Below are 21,336 nucleotides of genomic sequence, written 5' to 3'. Positions count from 1 at the left end.
CTACAGCGAAAATGGTAGATTCTCGGCACTTGTTCCCATAAAATTCGGCCTCGTACTATTGTCAATTCTCGTCCAAGTCAAACCGAACGATCAAGTGATTGATTCAGAAGCACTCACTGCTGCATCTAAACATAGATGGCGCAGCTGATGGGACCACGGACATCCATGAGATCCGCAATGGTGATGTTGGGCAGCAGGCCCGCGGTCCAAAGGTTGTGCGCCATGGTGGTCACGTTGCCGCCGTTCTCGCCGTTGTAATCAAGGAGGTCAGCACCGGGATATTCAAGGTTGGACATCTCCAGGAATGCATCAGAAGCGACGACAGGTCCGCCAATCTCGTTGAGACGCGCAGTCAAGTTGACGGACTGCCACTCCCACCAGAGACGGTCGAGGTTCGTGTGGTGGAGGAAGAAGAGCGGGTCACCAGGGCTGGAAACAACGTCCAGCATCTACAATCCAGAAAGTCAGTTTCTGTCGGTGGGATGAGCAGAGCGTAGTCGAGTGGGACTTACCGTGCCGCCGACGCCCATGTGGCCGGCAAGATGAGGGGCGGTGCCCCAGCAGTTCCAAGAGTCGACGTAGGTGTCGATCGCCATGCACTCGTTGACGTAGGTGCTGTTGGCCTGGTAGAAGCTGTCCTGGTCCAAGTCGCGGGTGAGGCAGAAGTTGGCGTTGTTGCTCGTCTGGTTCAGGTGCATCGTCAGGTTGACGAAAGGTCCGTCGGCAACGCAGCCATTTTCGCCATTCTTGAAGCTTCCAAATCCAGTTTCCGCATCGAAGACGGTAGACTGGTTCAAGAAACCAGCTTCGGCGTCCTCGAGCTCGTTCCAGTACGGTTGGCCTCCCTCATAACCACACTCAGTCTGAAGGTAGACCTCGTGAACACGCACTGCAGTGGCGTTAGTCAAAAATTCTTCACAAAATATGTAATTACGTACTGTAAAGTCTGTGCCAGGGCAAAAAGGGGCCGTCGTTGTGGATGACGTTGGCTTGATAGATGTGGGCGTACATCAGATCATCCCAAAGATTCTGAGAGCCCTCCACGCCCAGCTTCGGGGCTTTGCTCTGGAGGCAAAGCTCAGCGTCGATGTAAGCCTTTTTCTCGACATCGGTCATGGCGGTCCTAACATCTGTGTTAGCTGGGGGTTTGCCAATCTGAAGAGCCTAGTAATATACCAAGACTTTCTCTCATGCAGAGTGGTACACTCTGGAAATTCCTTCACAGCACCTCTGGTAAGGCTTGAATTGGAGGCAGGCAACGAAGCCGCCGTGGCCAAAGCAGCCAGAGAGCTGAGCAGCAGAAACGTAGTAGAGGGAGGAGCCATGATTTTTGTAACGAATGACAACGATTCCAAGAGAGAAGAGTGGCGTGAGGGTGGTACGACAATTCAATGTCTGAGGCTTTCTTTCAGCATTTTATATGCTTGCCTCCCTTACCAGTCACACTCACGGCTGAATATTTTTGTCTAATTTTCTCCGTTCCCTCTCGCTTTCCCTCCACATCAGACTCTCTTCGTCCGACTCAAAGCTTCAAGGAGCTACAAAAAAGCCATCCCGACCGATATCACCGAGACGCATCCCTAGTCTAGACAGTCATCTTGGTGATACAGGATAAGGAGAAGTCCGTCACTGCGGCCCCACCCCGCCGCCTTCATTCCGCCAGCAGCATGGATATGAGCGGCGTGGAGACCGATGCGGGTCCAGGTTTCGATCTGATAACATTAAACAGCTCAAGCCTCGGTCGACAACTGACTAAGGTTGACTAATTTTAGCGTATCCTGTAGAGATCCTTGTAATCCCGTACAGTCTCTAGCCGCGTACCGCGTACCGTCGGCGGAGTTGGAAAAAACTCTTATTGGAGCTAAGCTTTTTCGTTACAGTCACCGTTAGCCGTGATGGGGTCGGCCTCCACGCGGGTCTGGTAACTACCCATTTCTGTCGGATCCGAGCCATTCTCTGCCGAAAGCCATGATCTCCGGTGCCCCTGTAGGCCTGTTGGAAGGTCCTCTTTTAGCTTCCGAGCATTACCTAGGTACGCCAAAATACGGCTTCATAAAATGCCGTTCGTCTGCATTAAACACACAGTCTTAAATACTGTAGCTGCCCCAGGCATGACAGAGACTGGGAATCGTTTGTGCTCAAATCGCCTTTCACACCAAGGTACGCAGTGTCGAATCTTCTGTGTATAATGCGAAAGTCCTAGTCTCTACTTCGCTGATTCATTCGGGAAGGCAGCTCCGTTTGAGCCCACTGTGATATGTTTGTGGCGGCCGTCCCAACGCTCATGGACGACACACCTGAAAGAATACCCACAGGACCCCATTCCCAATGCCATGTGTCAATGCTTATGTTTATTCTACCCACACGCTCTCCGCTGCCATCCGAAGGATAGCTCCGTAAAGATCCAGTGACGAGCACAAAAAGGGACGGTAGCAGCCGAATGGACCCATCTGGCTACCAGTACCGAGGCTTGAAGGGCCAGGGGATGGTATCTTTGTTCACGCACGGTCAGGAGACATGACGCGTCACGGGTGGCACGCTATAATCTTCATCGTATTAGGCCAGTATCGTGATTAATTGGTTTCGAGTAGAGAGGAGCTTGCCTCGCCATAAGGCGGCGCCGCTTACACTTTAGGCAGGTAAATAATCTAATCACTCATAGATCCTTCAAGATGCTAGATGGATGAACCGCTGTTGGATTGCTGTGTAGCGACATGGTAGGCGGAGTCGCCGCCAAAGCAGAGAGAGGATCGACACTTCATTCCCCAGTCAATGTCCTGGCTAACGAAAGCTTGAAACTTGCAGCTCGACTATAGGCGATGGGTCATGATGAAATCAATGGGACATTGAACGTTATCCGTTGCATTGAGCAGATGGACTCATGTTCGTGAGTGCTCTGCAGATCTCTGGGCCGTAGGAAGGAAATATTCGTGGTATAAAAACGAGGAACAAATCTTGATATTGAGCTCTTCTTTTTCAATGAGACAGCAGTGCCAGTTTTGAGAATACAATCACGCTCCTTTTCACCAACACTCTTTAAATTTTCTCTACTTGCAAGTTGCAACCACCAACATGTATCGCCGAGTTCTTGAGAATGTCGTCGTTTTCATGGCCAGTGTCGCCGCGGCTAAACCATTATGCGAGTCTGGACAGTGGGTGAATCTAGCCTCCACCCCGTCGGCTCGTCAGGAACACGGAACGACCGCTATCGGCAACGCATCCATTGCCATTCTCGGCGGAATCGTTCCTACGAGTAACGGCACCGAAACAACCGACCTCTTCCAGCTCTACGACATCGCCTCCGACACCTGGCGAACTGCATCGCCTGCACCTTACAAAGTCAACCACCCCAACATCGCAGCCGTAGATGACAAGGTTTATCTTCTCGGTGGGCTGGTCGTGGGACCCACCACCCCTGGCTTGACGATGAACTGGGTGGCTTCAAAGTCTTCTTATGTCTACGATGTTGCCACCGACGTCTGGAGTGAGCTTCCTCCGATGCCCAACGGCACCGAGAAGGGGAGCTCTGTTGTCGGGGTTTACGATGACCTGATCATTCTCGCCGGAGGCATGACTGTGCTCATGACAGGCTACCAAGACGCCGTCAACAGTGTGATCGCTTTCAACACCACCTCCAACAGCTGGCAAAGACTCCCAATGGCCGCGGCCGAGTTACCAGAAAGCCGCCAGCACTCCTCCGGCGCGGTGATCGGTGATACGTTCTACGTCGTCGGCGGAAGACGCTATGGTCAGCTGAATCACCGAGATACCGTCTTCTCCCTTGATTTGAGCAACATGACTTCCGGCTGGCAGACGAGTCTCGGACACATGCCGACAGCCCGTGGGGGTCTGAATGGGGGTGCGGTGGGCGGCAAGTTCTACGCTTTTGGTGGCGAGGGCAATGTGGATTCTGTCACTGGCGTCTTCAACCAGACCGAGGTCTACGACGTCGAGACGCAGCAGTGGGCAGAACTGCAGCCTATAAAGACTCCTCGCCACGGAACCCAGGCCGCTGCGGTTGGTGACAGGGTGTACATCCCTGGTGGCGGTCTCCAGCAGGATGGGAAGCAGGTCACGGTCAACGGAACGACTACCACACAGAACCCCGTATCTCATTTTGACGCGTACTGTGTGTAAGATTGTAGGGGGTTAGTACTCGTCGAAGTACCTTCAGAAAATGGGCAGATCATTCGGTTTGGCTTTTCTCATGTTTCTCATGTCGACTACGTTTGTCAGCTAGGCTTCAAGCCATGACTTCGATGTCTGCCAAGCGATCGATGTAAATAGCAAACTGCATCGATGATTACAATAGTAAATAGAAGCCGCTCAAGTACAAATACTGGATAAAAACACCAGCGATCGATCAGTCCGCATGTATGCGCCGCAGAAATTGCATCTTCATTGGCTCTGATGTTAGCAAGTCCTTAAAGCCTAGTGACCGGAGTTAAGACACATGTCTTCTTGAACAGTCTGCAAAGTGATCCGAACAACAGCTCACTAACCCCGTTCCCGGACGCATCTCTTCCCCGGCGTGACTCATGATAGCGGTGATATTTCCGAATGAAATGCATAAAGTAGCAGCTGATCTCAATTCACCATATTACAGCATCACAGCGGTAAGCACATCATTCATGCCTCGTCTCCCATCATCTCCACCGCACCAGAAACCTGCGTCTGAACCAACACTATCTCATTTCACATCATGTCTCAGGGCAACAATAGCGGCGGTCAGTGTCATGTTGACGCCATCAAGGGCGCCCGAGTACTTATCATTGGAGGATCAGCGGGCATAGGCAAGGGCGTCGCGTCTGCAGCATTGGCCGCCGGAGCAAACGTGTTTGTTTCTTCTTCGAATCCATCCAAAATATCCGCCACCGTGACCGAGTTCCAATTAACGTACCCGGGCGCCAACGTGTTTGGAATAGCGGCCGACCTGGCCCAGGTGGACACGATTGAGGCCAACCTGGAGTAGGTGCTCAAGACCGCCGTCGCCGAACTGGGCTGGCCCCTTGAACACATAGCTTACACGGCGGGAGACGCGTTTGACTTCGAGCCCCTCTCCGCCGTAACGGCTGCGAACGCCTATGCCTCTTGGACGGTGCTCTACCTCGGCCCACTGCTAGTGGGAAAGCTGGTGACAGTCAACCCGGCCATTTATCTCAAAGGGGCTTCCAGCTCATCCATCACCCTGACCTCCGGCATACACGGAAGCAAGCCATTCCGCGGGCTGTCTAAGAGCATCGGATGGTGCGGTGCAGTTGAGACACTCACGAGGGCGCTCGCAGTAGACCTTGCTCCGATTCGGGTCAACAACGTTTCTCCTGGTGCCATTCGGACTCCCATGCTGGAGAAGCTCCCCGACGAAGCTATAGCCGGCTTTGTCCAGAACCAACTGGTTAAGGAGGTGGGCACAGTACAGCAAACAGCCGAAGCGTATCTTTTCAGCATGCGTTGCTCTTTCGCGACTGGCCAACAATTCGTCATTGACGGTGGTTATACTTACAAATGATCATCAGCGATAGCGTATTAGTCAATTCTTTTCGATTTTGCCGAGTGTCACCTCAAAGTCCTCAATGTCGTGATTACAGGGGCTAAAGTCCCGGAGCCTGGCTACTACATTATCACGACTTCTTTGTAAATGCACAATCGTGTACCTATATTCCAACAGATCCTTACCATTAATCTTATTATCGCCTCTGTCGTCGTCTGAACCGTCGCTTATGTCGTTTGTTTCTCAACCCATATAGCAAAATTCCGTGTTGAACGCCAGACAACAGCCAAGAGTTATCGCCATGATATGGTTCCAGGAAACCCGCGTTTTCATTTGCTTGGAGACCGAGGCGATGGCGCACGGACTTAAGGTTGGCGACTTATTTCTTGATTGAATGAAGTCGTGAAGAATTAACACCACTATATCCGCATATCATGTATGAACACGACACATTCTCGTGCCTGTCTTTCATTCATGAGATATTCATATGCTTACATGGAGCTCCTCCAACTTGAACAAGCCAATTCCTGCTCACGACGTCTTGGGCTTGGCGATGTCGCTGCTCACAATGTTGACCCACTCACTGCGAGAGCCACCTCACGATGTTGATTAATGGACAAAGCTGTCAAGACAGCATATCACGCGGATGAATTTGTCACTGCGTCATTAGCTAGGAATATGTGTGTTTTTGGCGCTTATTGGTGCCCATTCCGCTCGATAAGAAGATTGATCTCAATCACAAGCGCCAATACTCACACTCAGTGTGAGCTGAGGATTGCCAGTCGCCGCCTTACGAGCGCGCTTGGAAGACCTGTGAGAGTTTTAGCTTCTGGACCATAACCGCCAGTGTTGCAGTCAAGCGAGTCAGGTTCACGGGGTTGCCGTTACCTTTGCGTCGGTCATCCTAAACGCACAACCAATACCAAGCAAGCCGTTTGACAAGCCAAATTTCCTCAAAATTGCCAGCTCAAGTTTGGCTACCGTGACTCACCCAACAGCAATCTCGTATGGAAAGACGTGGCTCCAATACTCCGTGTACTACGCGTAGATAAGAAAATACAAACACCAAACATTCTGCTTGGCGATTCAGCTCAGCCACGACCCACGCGGTCAGGTGACGTCACACCAAGTCGGTTGCCGGCATCGCCTCATTGAGGACCCCTCTCCTGATATACAAAAATTTCCCCTGACCGCCAAAGTCGCTTTTCGCTTTCATCGCGACAACTGAGGTTGCAATTTTCGATTCGAAACCATGGGCTGGAAAGATCATCTGAAACGCCTCAAGAATGAGGTCGAGCAGCTGATTGCGGAGCCGGGATCGCAAAACTCTCAACAATCTCAGGCCCCGCCCCCTCAACAGCAGCAGCAACAGCAACAACAATATGCGCCGCCACCGCAGCAGCAGCCGATGGGAGGACAGCCTGGACATGTTTACTGGCAGCCCCAGTTTAGACCCGATGTGCCCGTGACTCAGGATTGGGATGCGAAGATTGGCAATGGACCGGACGGTTGGGGTAATCAGGAGCTGCAGCACTACACCGCCGAGCAGCAGAACGCCTTCCAGTGAGTTCTACCGCCCGATCTGAGCTGAAGTTCGATTGACTGACATTATCTGACAGCACTCCGGATGGAAAACTCGTGCTCCGAGCCGTCGCCAACAACAGCTGCCCTAACCCCGAGCAGAAGTACACGTCTGCTCGCCTTGTTAGCAGACAGACGCTGGCGCGGGACCAGGGTGTCTTGACTGCGGTCATTCTTTCACCATGTGCTAAGGGCATCTGGCCTGCTTTCTGGCTTCTTCCGCAGGAGCCGTTCGCATGGCCCACGGATGGCGAGGTTGACATCGCAGAGACCTGGAACGGCGACTGCGAGAACCACTCGTGCCTTCACTGGGGACAGCACCACGAGCCGGATAAGCACCGTGTTCTTGGAACCAAGATCCCGGATATGCAGTACCGACCCGTGAGGTACGACTTGGCTTGGGTGCAGCCTGGTGGGCAGCCTGGGCAGGGCAGGATGATTTGGTACATTGATGGAAGACCGGTGATGAAGGGGGATATCCCTCCAGGGACGCGACCTATGAGGGACATGACCATCTTGTTGAATGTGGCGATGGGAGGCAATGTGTGCGGTGGAAAGACACCCAGAGATGGATACTATGATATGGTCGTTCACCAGCTGTACATGGGAAGCGAGCCGGAATATGGTGGATGGCAGAGGTTTGAGAACGACTGGGCAGACACGCAGTTGGGTAACACATACTAGGTCATCCCCTTGGACACGAGTTGAGACATCATAGAATAGCGATTACAGTATCAAAATGGCATTATTGATCTCAGGGCGAGCGAGCATTTGGGTATAAATGCCATTTATACCCCTTATTATTTTTCCCCTACTGAGAAACACCCTACTGGGTGGGTGGGCTCGAAACTTCCTCAACGTACCCCTTAATACGAGGTCTCCAGGTATGTTCGAGCCTTCTCTAGAGCTCCGTTCTATTTTCTCAGTTTAAGCAGCTGACTTCTCCGCCCACTCCGCAGCCAGAGTCTTATAGTCCTCCGGGCCATATGGTTCTGAAGCTTCGGCTATCATGCCGTTCTTTCTGTACTTATTCAGCTCCAAGTCCGTAACGAGTCTGTCGACATAAGGTATCGCATCGAAGACGAAGTCTGGGAACGTGTCGCCGTGGCCGGCGGGATACCTCCACTTGCAGAAGCGGTTGTGTAGCGCAGTCTCATACTGCAGCTTCTCCATTGCCTTAGGGTCGGAGATGGCCTCGCGCACGACAGGGAGCTTGTCGTGGAAGAAGGCATCGATCCAGAGCGCTTGCGTGTTGGCGATGATGGCGGCAGTGATGTGCATCAGGACACCGGCAAATGCGATGTCGCGATGCTGGAGAAACTTCTTCGAAGGAGGTGCCACGAAGCGGTAGAGAGCGTATGGCGTCAGTCGCGTGAAGGGGTTGACCGCCTCCTTGGTTGACACGCCTCCATTTTCGACCAGCGGCTTCAGTTTCTTGTTTCCGGTCGGCTGGTCCTGAAGAGCGGGCCATGTGCTGAAAATCTCCTTGTCGACCTTTTGTAGCATCTCAGCTGATGGGAAGCTGTCGGGAGTAGGGGCGTGCGGGATTCCGAGGTCCTTCTCAATGCCCGCTGGGAGGAACTTGATGGGCTGGAACTGCTTCCAGCCGGTCGCGCAGCAGAGTGCGTCCGACTCCAGCTCCAAACCATTAGACAGATGAACGCCTCTCGGAGACAGCTTGATGATGTCGGCAATATGAATCTGGACCTTGCCATCGCGGATGAGATCGAAGAAGTCAGTCTCATAGTTGAGAATTGACAGACTTGAAGCGACGTGCTTGGCTTCACACCAGGGTTTCAGCTTCTTCAACTCTGGGTGAGAGTCGTATTTGTTAAGGGTGATCACGTCGTTGCCGAGGACGTTCCAGAAGTTGTTGACGATACCTCGGCCAATGGCAGTGCTATGATAGAAGTATCGCGTCTTGTCATAGCCGTCAGCCTCACCCCAGGCGCAGGGGCTGAACCAGGTCAACGCGCGGGTGTGGACAAGCTTCTCAAGCCACTTCTTAAGAGGGGTCACATAGGGCGGCGCCATCCATACGGGGCCGTGTCCAGATTCTATAAGTCATCAGTCATGGGATCCAAAGTAAGCAAGAAGGGCAGAGACTACCTCTGATCACCCAATTTACGGCGATGTCCTTGCTAGCGTATGCGTAAACGGCATCCCAGGCTGACTTGGTACCGCCAAAGACTGTGACGCGCTTGGATGTCTTGAGAGTATCCGCATGCTGGAGGAAGTCTTTGCCGTGGAAGATTGGTACGCCAAAGGTTTCTTGACCCTCGAAGTCGGGCAGAAAGGCTTGTGAGGTCAAGCCAGTGGCGACGACGAGTTTCTTTGCGAAGACCTGGAACTCCTTGCCCTCCTCCCCATTCAGGATTGTCAAGACCCAGCCGCCGGTATCCTGGTGCTCAGCTGAAAGGATCTTGTGCTGGAACCGGATCTTATCAAATATGCCGAAGTTCTGCGCGTACTTGGTGAGGTAATCATGCAGGACCTTTCCGGGGATGTGCTGCCCCGGAAGAACGCCGAAGGTCTCCGGGTCCATGGGGAAGTCGGGGTACTCATAGGTTCCGAGCATGTTGTTGCTCTTCAGACCCGGGTAGAGACGGTGCTCAGCCCACACGCCGCCGACAGTCAAAGACTGGTCAAAGACGGCCAGCGTGTTTTGCGGGTGAAGCTGATGGTGAGTCTTGGCCGCAGCCAGACCGTACCAACCTTTTTAGGTCAGATCGCAAGCATTGGCAAATGAATTTGGTTGACCTACCGGCTCCAATGACCGCGAAGTCGAGAGTCTCCATTGTGATTGACGGGTCAAGGTGACGTGTATTTCTGCTTCTTGTCGGTACCAACGTTCCAGATCCTCCTCAATCGAGAGGCGAGCACGGAGCAAAAATGAGCAGAGCCTTCAAGGCTGCAATTGGATTCAGCTCGGAAGAGAAAGAAGCGCAGAAAGACATCGGGACGGAGCACCGAGGGCTGCCCTGAAGCTGTGGAACCATGAGAGAATTAGGTAGGGTACCTCATCCTTCCTGAAAGCTCAATCCATATTGTGTTGGTACAGCCTGCTGCGACACTGCAACGGTCGAAGTTGAGCGATGGACAATGATTTGTCGACAGATGGGCCAATGTCGAGTCCCTAGTCATGTCCACTCTAGGACAGGGCCTCTGCGGAGACTTTCCCGGCCTAGACGGGCCTGGGCTTAAGATTCTTTGCGGCCTCGTGCTTTATGAGGAAATGTGACCATGTTGGGCTCCAGAACGACCAAGAAAGACCCCAACTGCCAGAGACTGAAGCTGAAGATGAATTGCTCTCGTAATGTTGTTCAAGAGGGGTTTCGTGGAGCTTGGAGACGAGCACGGGCTTCCATCACGTCCGGATCCCTTCCCCGGGGGAGAGTGATCGAGAACCGTGGGTAACCGGGGGGTTACAGGGGCATTGACTCGCTGCTGTGGAGCGAAGGATCTCGAGAGAATCGTCAGGCTCTCGCTGTCTCTGGTCGAGTCTTCGTGATGGTCGTGAAAATAGGCGCTTGCTTACTGAATTTCAGTTCAGGAATTCGTTTTCATGTTCTCACAATGTGGTTGGTTACACAAGAAAACCCGGAAACCCAGATCGCATGTTGGGGCGTTCTTCAGCGTTCTTTAACGGCACGCAGATTTTGTCCCCGCAAATCCTTCAGCGTGCTCGTGCCGAAACGGAACGGAACTTCCGTAACTGAGCTCCACGGCCCCATTTTAATAACGACAACTGAGAAACTACATATCCGAAGCTCCTGAACGATGGCTCTTTCATAGGCTCTTCCATAGCATCACAAAGACAGGGCACCGTCTGGCATGCCTGAACATGGACAGTACATCTGCGCGGATGGGACCTCGGTGACCGAAGCAGGATATTCACACGTAATCCCAACCAACAACTCCTCAGAGACGGCCCAATGGCCTTCTCCGCTATTATGAAAACGACATACAAGATGCTCCTGGAATGGAGAAGAAGGGACCTCGAGCTGGAGCAAAGATTGTTTTCAAGCCACACTGGTATACACACTTATGCTCATCTCCGAGCAACATGAAGCAACTCCTCATTTCTTCCGCGTTGTCTTCAGGTTTCATCCGCTTTTGAGCGCGGATCGCGCCTCTTGCTCACAGCCACATGCCAAGTCAACACCTCAGTTTCTTGTTGAAGCTTGAGGAGAGCCGAGAGCGGCACAATGCCCCTTTTGTGTAGACAACAGCCATGTGTAGGTGAGTTAGCAGGTGGCCCTTCGGGCTCTAGCTCCGATGAAAATTTTCGTTCCCCTGAGGATGAACGCTTCGGCCGAGACTTATTATTAGGATGTCGCAATGACGGATTGTCTTCCTGTTCCTGACAGTTTGCGGGGCTTCCCGAACAGGAGGCCTTCTGTCTCCCCCCAGCCTACATCGAGCCGCTAGCTAGCTCTAGAACATGGGATGTCCGTCTATGCAATACTGCATGTACTCGAGGCGATGGCTTGACAAAAGCCAAGATTGAATCCCCCTCGCCTTGTGCGCCGTGTGACAGCCGCATGTGCGCATATCAAGGTCAACGTCCGTGCCAGTCGTCCCCATATGCCACATTTTTCGACCCTGCTGGCATAACGATGGCACAGCATATCCGTAGAATTTGCGACCTGGTCGGCGGCTGGGCATATGTCGGGATATGAGGCTGACTGGCCAATGCCGAATCCTACGGTGGCCTGAAAAACACATCACATCGCTGACATTGACGCAAGAAATGCGCCGCAATCGGTGATGGGGATATGCAAGTGTCAGAAGCGGGTGACCAAGGTCCCTTTCTCGACCTTTTGGGAAGCTTCAGTCAGCCCCAACGTCGAGCGACGAGCAAAAGAAGATTCTTGTGCCGGTTATAAAGCAATTTTCAAGCCATGTAACCATGGTCCAGGAACCAGAAGTAAATTGGACCCCGTTTCCTATCTATTCCCACTTGCCGTCCACCCTGCCATTGGTTCATAGTGTCCCGCACATTAACACGGGGGCCCTGATGTGGTATTTCTGGAGTTCACGTATCTGCACCCCTGATCGCTCGCCCTGACACACATTGACACCCCAAAGTGACATCGATCTGCACGGCTGCGCCAGTGCGCGCTTTTGTTATCAGGCTTCCGAGGGGCTCGCTCAATGGTATATACACCCGGCATGCTCGGGCTGCCATGTGACTAAATTGGGGACCTGCTCACCCCAAACCTCGTGCGCCAAAGGTCTCTGGTGTCATGAACACAGCATGTCCGACGACTTTGCTACAGAGGCGTTTGCGCTTCTGGGCGTGGGGCTTGGAGTCATCGCTTTGCGGACGTATGCGCGAATTAGCGCCGTCGGCATAAAGCATCTGCAGGCGGATGACTACCTGATGCTTCTTGTTGCAGTGAGTTTCTTCCCAAAAGCTGCACGCTAGTCCAACTGACACTCATGGCCTGTAGTGCACATATTCAGCCGAGACTGCTCTCGCATATAGCGTCGGAGCATACTGGCAAGGGCTTGCCAACAATGGCATGACGGACGAACAGAGGAGAAATCTAGATCCCAATAGCGAAGAGTACAGGATAAGGTACGAATACTGGGCCTCCTCGAAGATGGCATCTCTAGCTGACACAGCTGTGAAGAGTCAACGGGTCAAAAACACAAATTGCGGGATGGATCACGTACAGCTGTTTGGTGCTCTGGCCCGCGAAAGCCGCAATGTGCACCTTTTTCCTTCGCCTTACGGTGCGTTCAACTCTCGAGACACGCGGTTACGGCCACGAAGCTGACAGAGGTGCAGGAAGGACTTCACAACTTCCAAAAGCGAATCTACGGAGGTTTCGCACTGATTGTGATTACATGGCTCACGGTGTTCTTCTCAATAATCTTCAGCTGCTTTCCGACGCACAAGAATTGGCAAATCTACCCCGACCCAGGGAGTAAGTACGAAAGTAACGTCAGGAGATGCACTTGCTTACTTGCCGCCAGATACATGTCAACCTGCGATTTCCAAGGTCAACATTCTCGTCACCGTCGTCTTGAACGTTTTGACCGATCTATATCTTATGAGCATCCCGATCCCGATGCTGTGGTTCTCAAAGTTGCCCCTGAGGAAGAAGCTGGGACTGATTGTACTATTTTCGGGAGGAATCTTTGTGACGATGGCAGGAATCTTGCGCTGCGTCCTCATTATATCGGTAGGCTACAGTTACATTCTCCATGGTTGGGCCAACCTAATACTTTCTCAGGACCCCGTCAATGGCGCTTCACAAGCAGGATCGTGGGCCGTTCGCGAGACTTTCGTCGCGGTTGTCACTACCAACGTTCCCATGATCTTTCCCCTCATCCGCAGGTGGTTTAGCCCCATTTTTGGCACAGTCGTCAGCACCCTACCTCTCAGCAACACGAACAACAAGTACGGCTCAAAAGGACCCAATTTGCCTCAACCCGGAAGCATCAAGCTCGACGACGTACCGGATAGCAAGAACCGCAAAAAGGGACGACAGCCGTTCAGCCAGTACCCAATCACCGAGATCACCGGAACAGGGAGTGAGGAGCATCTGAATCAGCCGCGGAATATCCCACCAATGCCAACATCTGGAGGGATCAGCAAGAACGTGGAGATTACTATTGAAGAGTCCAAGAGGGATAGCAGAAGAGAACTGGATAATAGATCGGAGGATAGTCTTGAGAGGGGGGATGCGTATTTCACGGTTGACGTCAACGGCGGTGGGGACAGGGGAAATGGTATGATGCCAGGAACGAGTCGACGAGAAAGTTTTAAGGCGCCGGGCAAGAGGAAAAATGGAAGATACTAATATGTATAGATACCAAAGAGCTACAGATAGGCTCCATGTAAGATAAACATGTATAGAACCGCAAGTATTTCACACAGATGCATCACCATGATGTGACGATCACTAGGTGTAAGAACAAACTGCAATTCTAAACTACTTCGAGCACGACTCTATGAAAGACACTGGACGGAAACATGATCTAACGCTTGAATGTATTTGGAGGCAATTCCAATTTGACCGTTAGTAGAAAGGATAGGCCTGACCACCATGATACGCTCGGCAGTACCCGCAGAACCTCCTCTGTTCCTCCGTCAGCATGTCCCCGTAAAAGTCGGCATCTCGAGGACACGTGCACTCCTCACACCTGCACCTCAAGGAGGCTTCGTTTGGAGGCATTCGTGAAAGACGAGGCATCTCGACATCTTGTCCCTCAGGTAAGTCCGTGTATTGTCTGCGGAGACTAGCACTGCCCGGCCGGCGGTAGGGACGCGGAGCGGAGGCAGGTGGGGATGGCGCGGACGCGCGAGGTCTCGGCTCTTCCGCGATCAGGTGTGAGATGTGCTGTTGTATGTCAGCGATTGTCAAATCGGAGACGTGTTGGTCAGGGATGTCGATGTCGAAGATTCCCACAAGCTGCGGCACGTAGCGATGCTGGCCGTCAGGACAAGGCATTCTTTGAGTCTCGGAGGATTGGATATCGCGACGACACTGTCTCGGGGTCGTCGAGGGAGGAGTAGGAATGTGAACCCAGTTGTCTTGCATCTCAAAAATTTCTTGTGGAGTAGAAGAAAGCGTATGGCGGTCTTCAGTGCTTGGTCGTACGTCTGTGCTGTGAGATCTTTCCCCCTGTCTGTCAGAGACTGGGGTCGTTGAGCCGCTGTCCGGGGAGGAGAGACCGCGAAAGCCGTTGTGATGTTGCGGGGATGGAAAGTACGACTCATATGGGGGGTGGCCGACGAGGAACAGAGATTCGCGTGTCGGCGAGTAAGACAAGGCAAGTTCTGGCATGTCGTCTGAAAAGAGAGGGTTGAGCTGGCGAGGAGGTCTCAGAGGGGATCTGAGAGGGGGAGACAAGGTAGACGGAGAGGGCGAGCGACGAGCTGAGGTCAAGAAAGGATTTGAGGTCGGAGAAGATAGTTGAGGGTGACGATTGCGGCGATGAGAATGCATTTTGCGTTCTTACTGTGGTGCTTCGATGCTGGTGCTGAAAATCTTAGTTGTTTTGCCGTAGTTGTTGCCGATGAGCTAGTCAGGATGTGAATTTTGGTAAAGGTAAAAGTGGTTAATAAATGCCAAGTTGAGTGCTTTAAAGGCGGAAGCCGCATCACGACAATTAATTACGTTGAAATCTCTGTCAAATTGTGATTCACTGTCCTTTTCATCTCATCTCAAACAAGGAGTGAAAACGAAGGAGCAAACGAGCATCAGATGAGTCTGCTCTGCCTCTGTTTGCTTTTTTACGGAAGATGCGGGAAAAGCTTCTAGCTCGTCAGGTGAACAACTGCAGTTTGTGCAACTAGAAAGTCCGAAACCAGATGAAGCCGGTGAAGCGGGAGCGGCTTTTGCTCACGAATTCCATCTTGTGCAGCATCTACGTCAGCAGTGCTCAGCAATGCTAGGCCTCTTTACGACTCATTCAAACCCGAAAATAGTAGTTTGCACACAGAAGATTGCACTCGCATTTTTGGTAATAAGCTGACTGAAATCCTAACACTTAATTAGGGTGGATGTTTGATCAAGCATGACAAGAACCTATCCATGACAAATCTTGCACCACAACTCTTGACAGGCTAGCTCACGTGAACTGACTTCGTCTCCGAGTAATAAAGACGGCATCTATATGACTTCCTGACATCGCGAAATATGGCCAACTTCTACAGAGGAATATTCTTTCTATGTAATGAAGGACTCCTTAGTTGGTATCTTCATTCTGCGCCGCGCAATCCCATAACTGAGATTGAACCTTCTCGATACCAGTCAAGAAAGTTTCGACCTGAGAAATCCACACCGGCCCTCTAATAGTCGTCAGACGGTGGCTCAAACCTGCCACAAATAATAAGACACACCAATTCAGCATGTTCTCGCTCGAGCTCGGTTGTAAAAGCTCTCCCAAGTACCATGATGATCTCCTTGTCAGGATGGGAAACATATGAGTTATTATAACAGAGCTAATAGGACCATATTCACTAAAACACAAATACAATGCACAGTGTTGAAGTCTTCCGTAGGCATATTCCGACAGACTTGACAATTTAAGCCGCAAGAGTGTGACGACACAGCATGGGATTGCCCTTAAAACATCCATGGCAATTTACGAGTTTGATGGTAAAATGATGCATTTATCGGGATTTGTATGCAATTGAAACAATTGATTCATGTTCTTAGACTGGAATTTGACCTCGATTTTGGCCTCAATCATGGTGGCAAACTTATTAACAAGACTGACAGGGGTGTCGCCTTGTTTATCCTGCTTCTGCCACCGTTTTTTGTACCTTTCTCCATCCTCCACCAACCGATTCGAACTTTACCAAAATCAAACAATCGCCATGGAGACCCCGCTGAGCTCTCGACAAATCAATTATTATAATGTCGTGGAGCCCTATCTCAGCCATGGAAACAAACCAGGAGACAGGGAGTACTTGGCAAAGATTCTAAAGAACTGGAGTCCTGAGGTCGATCCAGATCATGTCATAGGCTGGGCTTTGCATTATGCAATCTCGAAAAGAGATGATGTGGCATTCCGGATGATGATCGATTCAGGCGTCAGCGTGACGGTGAGGCAGACTCAAGACCCTGGATTCACACCACTATTTGCCGCGGCACAGTACGGTACACTTGCGATGGCCCGCTTCTTTTGGGAGCAAGTTGGTCCCAAGGGACGATTCTTGCCGACTAGAAATTTCAGGCCTGGTCAGCTCACTTGTCTGCGCGTAGCAGCTCGAAACGGCCAAACAGATGTGATGGCTTACTTTCTTGAAGTCTGGGATGGTTGGCAGGATGAGATGGACCGGGCGCTACTCGATGCAGCATCGGCTTGGTGCGATGATACCGTGGCGTTGTTACTGGCGAAGGCTTCATTCGAGCCTAGGGTGGTCCAAGATGCGCTTTGCAAGTCGGTTTCAAGAAGAATGATACTGGCCGAGAACCCAACAAAGCGACCCCCGACCGTCGAGGAACATCTTTGTCAGCAACGACTGGTTTGTCGACTCATCGATGCCGGTGGAAATCCGAATGCGGAAGACTACCTTTCCAATGAGCCCCTCATCAACATCGCCGCCTCGTACAAGGACTGCATCGGTGCTGTGATTGGACTCCTGGAGAAAGGCGCAAACCCGAACCGCCCAGGGCCTCAAGGTAGAACAGCTCTTTACTGTCTCTTCAATCAAAGGGAGGGAATGTATCGCCGCAAGCATCATGCGTCAACGGATGCTTTCCGAGTCCTTCTACATCATGGGGCGCTACCCGATTTAGCCGATGATGATGGAGAGACACCGCTTCACGCCGTTGCTAGAAATGGAACCCTCGAGCAGGTAAAGCTATGCTTGTCTCATATCCAAGCAGTGCGTTCAAAGAGAGAGTGTCTTGAGTCACGAAACTCTAGCGGGGAATCGGTGTTAGACTGTGCTAAAGCCATGGAGAATGATGAGGTCTCCAAGTTTCTATCTAGCCACTTCAGATGAGAAGGATGAAAGCATATGACCTGGAATTAATTTGCTACGAGGGCAAGTACGCTAAGGTAGAATCTTTAGACTGGTACATATTCGTCCACATCTACCTTACTCCGATCAAGCTGCCTGTCACATTTTTGCTATCAGCAAAGGAATCGCCCAGATTACACCACAGATTTTGAAGCAATTATGAATACGCACCGAGAAATCCCCCACTGGTCACGTCCGAACTGACCATGCCCATGTCTATGCTTGCATTTACTCGGTTGCAAGTTGAAGACGCCACGAACTTGTAATCATTTGTGTCAAGTGCCTCAACTGATAGTCGGATAGGACAAGTAACCCAAGCCCTGGGCACTGATTGCAGTACTGTCTCAGGGACTGGAGCGCTTGGCCGGCCATATGTGGTTGCCGCCATCCGAAGCTGTGGGTTATCGGAATCTTCAAGCAGCACGACACTCAAGTCAATGTGCTGTTGTTGACTGTGGAAGATCGAGATTCCCGCCTCATCTCCAAAGTTCTTGGGCACGAATGACAGATCGACCGAAAAGCTGAACTTGGTGGCTGTCTGTTTTAGGCCGACAAACGTTACGCCATCTTCAGGATCGAAGTGATCTGTGCTCCCCGTCAGATTGCTTCGAGATGGCAATAGTCGTAGTGAGCTATTGATAATGGTGTACTTTTCCTCGACCTTAGACCTAAAATGAACGAAATGATGCGGTAAAGAAGTCCCTGGGTTGAAGTTGACCTCGTCTCCGGTATCGATTAGAAGTCTCTTGTGAGGTGATGCCGTAGTTCTTGGCAGAGGACCATGCATGGTGCCGCGCACAGGATCGAATACTGGCCAAGAGTCATTCTCCCAAGTCACGGCCGTAAGCACGGTTTCTCGACCCATAGGATAGTTCTCGAGCTCCGGACCTGACCGTGTTGCCAGCGCAACAGCCCACCAGTTGTCGTCAACATCTCGAAACAGGTCTGCATGTCCGACTGATTGAAAGAGCTCGCCCGATCCTCTATTGGTGAGAACGGGATTCCCAGATAGCTCTCATATGGCCCATAGAGGTCTGGAGATCGTGCGATGGTAGCGCTGTGGCCGAGACCAGCACCGCCTTCTGCGATAAGAAGGTAAAAGAAGCCGTCTTTCTTGTAGATATGCGGTGCCTCAGGATTGTTGCCACCAGTGCCCTTCCATATTTCTACCTTGTCGCTCGCGTTGCCAGTATTGACATCTATGACGGAGAGGAAGATCCTGCCCCAGCCAGTGGCCATGTAGGCAGTGCCATCCTCCCAGAAAAGATCCGGGTCAATGTGGTTGCTTCCCCCTGGATTGGTGATGAGTAGGGGAATACTCCAAGACGCATCGCTGTAGGGGTCTTCGGTGTGGAAAAGGAGGTTGTGGACCTTTTCTCTGGGCTCCGGTAAGTCGCGTAAGTGACAACGATGTAAAATTTGCCACCCTGGTATCGAATGGTCGGGGCCCAGATGCCGCCGCGCGGATTGCCATTCATGGAAGCGTGGCCTTGGATCTGCCCTGCCCGGTTAAAGGCGTTGCTGACATGCTCCCAGTGAAGCAGATTTTTGCTAGCGTAGACAGGAAGACCTGGGAAGTTCAAGAAGGATGAGGTGACGCAAAATGTGGTGTTGTTTCGCTCAGGGACGAAGACACAGCTAGGATCAGCGTGCCATCCTGGAAAGACAGGATTATTGAAAGTGGTATTGAGACTCTGATGACTTGGAATGACAGCATTACAACCTGACATTAAAAAAGCTAGTAACGAAGCAAGAAATGCGGTGTGAGTTTTCAGCTTCGAAGAACATGCGTCTCCTGGAAACAGTCCGAGTACACACATACATAAGTCCACATCTGGCGATGCTTCGATGTATCATTCTGCCTATGCTGTCAGATGGGGATGGGGTCTTAAGTATTGATCTTCATCGCTCAAAATCTAAGCAAGGCACTACGTATCGTCTCTTCCGAGCAATGCGGAGTTCCTTACATAGGTAACGGTGTCAATTGTATCATGCGACTACCATTGGTGCGGCAAGTGCTCATGACGACGCTTCTCGTGGACATTTCCCCGACCTCGGCTTTACCTCAATGGGTATATGAAAGAAGTTCTTTTTATGGCCATTCTTCCAACTGTTTTCCCACCAGTCACTTACGGGAAAGGACCGGCTAAACGAGTATGTAGGTTTTGTTCGCGATCATTTGGCCCGATTCGGAGAACATTTATCGGGATTTCGGAGGATCGCCCACTGATATACAGCGTCCATGGAGAATTCCATCTCAACATGGTGTAGACACCATTTGGTTTTGTTGCCGATTGGGCAAGACGACTCAAGGAGGCCGGGTTACTCCGCGCGTGCGGCGTATCCGAGCCAAGGCTAAGGTACGAGGGGTAAACGGCGGAGATCGGCAGAACGCATAGCTTGTACAGACATGAAAATGGAATTATTACATACCTATTCTCTAAGCCAGAAACACCCATTGCTTAACCGAGATGGGACTGCTTAGTTTCACGTAAATGGTATTCAAATCATGATCTAATGAAGAGTTTGAGACGCATAATCATGTAGAAACGAAGAACCAGAAGTGGTAAGAAGTACAAGAATAATGTGCAACACACACCACTACAAAAGCAGTAGGTGCCTCATAACTAGTCGTGCTATCTTTCGTTGTTAACCTATTGGTTTTCAGGCTAAGGGGCAAAGAGTCCATTGAACATTAGATTCGTCTATTCGCCTCTAAATGCGATGCAACTTAATGCTATCTCCGTTGAAGACTTGAAAAGTAGGTCGTTTTGCCCATCTGCTCAAGTCATGAAGAGCGCCAGTCTCTTTCCAATGAAGTAAAAGACCCATAAGACCTTCTCCCACGTTGGCGATCGATGCGGATAACCAGACTCCCCAGCGTTTGCAACAATCACCAGCACCCAGTCAGAGTACAACGCCCCATAGGCCATTACACACACTAAGACTGCCGCTGGAGTATATTGCCCTCGCCCCCATGTGCAGCCGGCGAGGATGATGGTGGCGGAAGTCATGCCGGCCAAGCCCCAAAAGAGACCAGTGACAAGCTTCATAGCTGGCTCGGACATTGTCGATGCTGCGATAGAAAACGATCCTGTGAGGCCTGCGATCGCACCAGGTAGGTAAAGTAGAGATATCTGTTTGGCGTGGAAAATGCTGATGAGGCCGTAGGTCAGGGATAGAGACAGCTTCATAGATGCCAGCGCGGCAAACTCCCTGTGTTGATGAAGCGTCAGTTACATCGTGTACTGAATAATAGGCAGATTTGAATATTGATGGTACGAACCAAGTATGAACGCAGGTAGCAATGCTGGCGATCGATGTCACTGTTGTCAGAATCAATTTGGCGATACCAAGAAAGATGTTTTGCGGCCCTTGATCTAGTTCGCGCCATGGCAGAAGCGGAGTTTTCCCACAGGCCACCATGATGGCGGTGTAATATGTCAAAAGGTGCGAGATGAAGCCTGTAACCCCGTAGGGGAGTCCATAGCATTTGATCTCTTTCTCATAACGATTCTCTTCGCTTTCTGTAGTTGCGCTAGTTTGCGCTGCAACAACATAAAAGCAATAAGGGAGCAGAAAAAGCAACAGGGCGGCTAAGTGCATTGTGTATGTGTGTCTTGGTGTTGGTTATAAGTCAACGTACCCACTTCCGAAACACCCCCCCATGCGAAACACCAAAAAATAATGCTATCGCAACAACACCACCAATTTCAATTAACTATCAACGAGGTAAAGTTGCAACCACTATGCAGCTTTCGGCCTCACTAGG

General features: G+C 51.3%; 6 protein-coding genes across 6 annotated transcripts; 4 read left to right on the top strand and 2 right to left on the bottom strand.

Moving 5' to 3' along the window:
- Positions 1 to 125: 125 nt before the first annotated feature.
- COL26b_004766 (uncharacterized protein) lies at positions 126 to 1,116 on the bottom strand (the record flags this gene model as incomplete). Its single annotated transcript, XM_053177633.1, has 3 exons — positions 126 to 449; positions 513 to 889; positions 939 to 1,116. 3 exons carry the CDS (start codon positions 1,114 to 1,116, stop codon positions 126 to 128), a joined length of 879 nt encoding a protein of 292 aa, XP_053038345.1.
- Positions 1,117 to 3,072: 1,956 nt separating this feature from the next.
- Positions 3,073 to 4,137, top strand: COL26b_004765 (uncharacterized protein; the record flags this gene model as incomplete). Its single annotated transcript, XM_053177632.1, has 1 exon — positions 3,073 to 4,137. One exon carries the CDS (start codon positions 3,073 to 3,075, stop codon positions 4,135 to 4,137), a length of 1,065 nt encoding a protein of 354 aa, XP_053038344.1.
- A 565-nt stretch (positions 4,138 to 4,702) lies between these two features.
- COL26b_004764 (uncharacterized protein) lies at positions 4,703 to 5,509 on the top strand (the record flags this gene model as incomplete). The annotated part of the gene is made up of 2 exons (XM_053177631.1): positions 4,703 to 4,942; positions 4,973 to 5,509. The coding sequence occupies 2 exons, from the start codon at positions 4,703 to 4,705 to the stop codon at positions 5,507 to 5,509; spliced, it is 777 nt and encodes a 258-aa protein (XP_053038343.1).
- Positions 5,510 to 6,743: 1,234 nt separating this feature from the next.
- COL26b_004763 (uncharacterized protein) lies at positions 6,744 to 7,756 on the top strand (the record flags this gene model as incomplete). The annotated part of the gene is made up of 2 exons (XM_053177630.1): positions 6,744 to 7,054; positions 7,111 to 7,756. The coding sequence occupies 2 exons, from the start codon at positions 6,744 to 6,746 to the stop codon at positions 7,754 to 7,756; spliced, it is 957 nt and encodes a 318-aa protein (XP_053038342.1).
- Positions 7,757 to 7,999: 243 nt separating this feature from the next.
- COL26b_004762 (uncharacterized protein) lies at positions 8,000 to 9,870 on the bottom strand (the record flags this gene model as incomplete). Its single annotated transcript, XM_053177629.1, has 3 exons — positions 8,000 to 9,129; positions 9,182 to 9,787; positions 9,837 to 9,870. 3 exons carry the CDS (start codon positions 9,868 to 9,870, stop codon positions 8,000 to 8,002), a joined length of 1,770 nt encoding a protein of 589 aa, XP_053038341.1.
- A 2,462-nt stretch (positions 9,871 to 12,332) lies between these two features.
- Positions 12,333 to 13,816, top strand: COL26b_004761 (uncharacterized protein; the record flags this gene model as incomplete). The annotated part of the gene is made up of 6 exons (XM_053177628.1): positions 12,333 to 12,473; positions 12,529 to 12,656; positions 12,757 to 12,814; positions 12,870 to 13,008; positions 13,058 to 13,266; positions 13,318 to 13,816. Coding segments are annotated over 6 exons (1,174 nt in total), but the record flags the coding sequence as incomplete, so codon positions are not given.
- Positions 13,817 to 21,336: the final 7,520 nt, after the last annotated feature.

The sequence above is a fragment of the Colletotrichum chrysophilum genome (genome assembly GCF_026319265.1).
Source record: "Colletotrichum chrysophilum strain AFK26 chromosome Unknown scaffold_30, whole genome shotgun sequence".
Lineage (NCBI taxonomy): Eukaryota > Fungi > Ascomycota > Sordariomycetes > Glomerellales > Glomerellaceae > Colletotrichum > Colletotrichum chrysophilum.
This window is presented reverse-complemented; position numbering and strand designations above follow the sequence as displayed.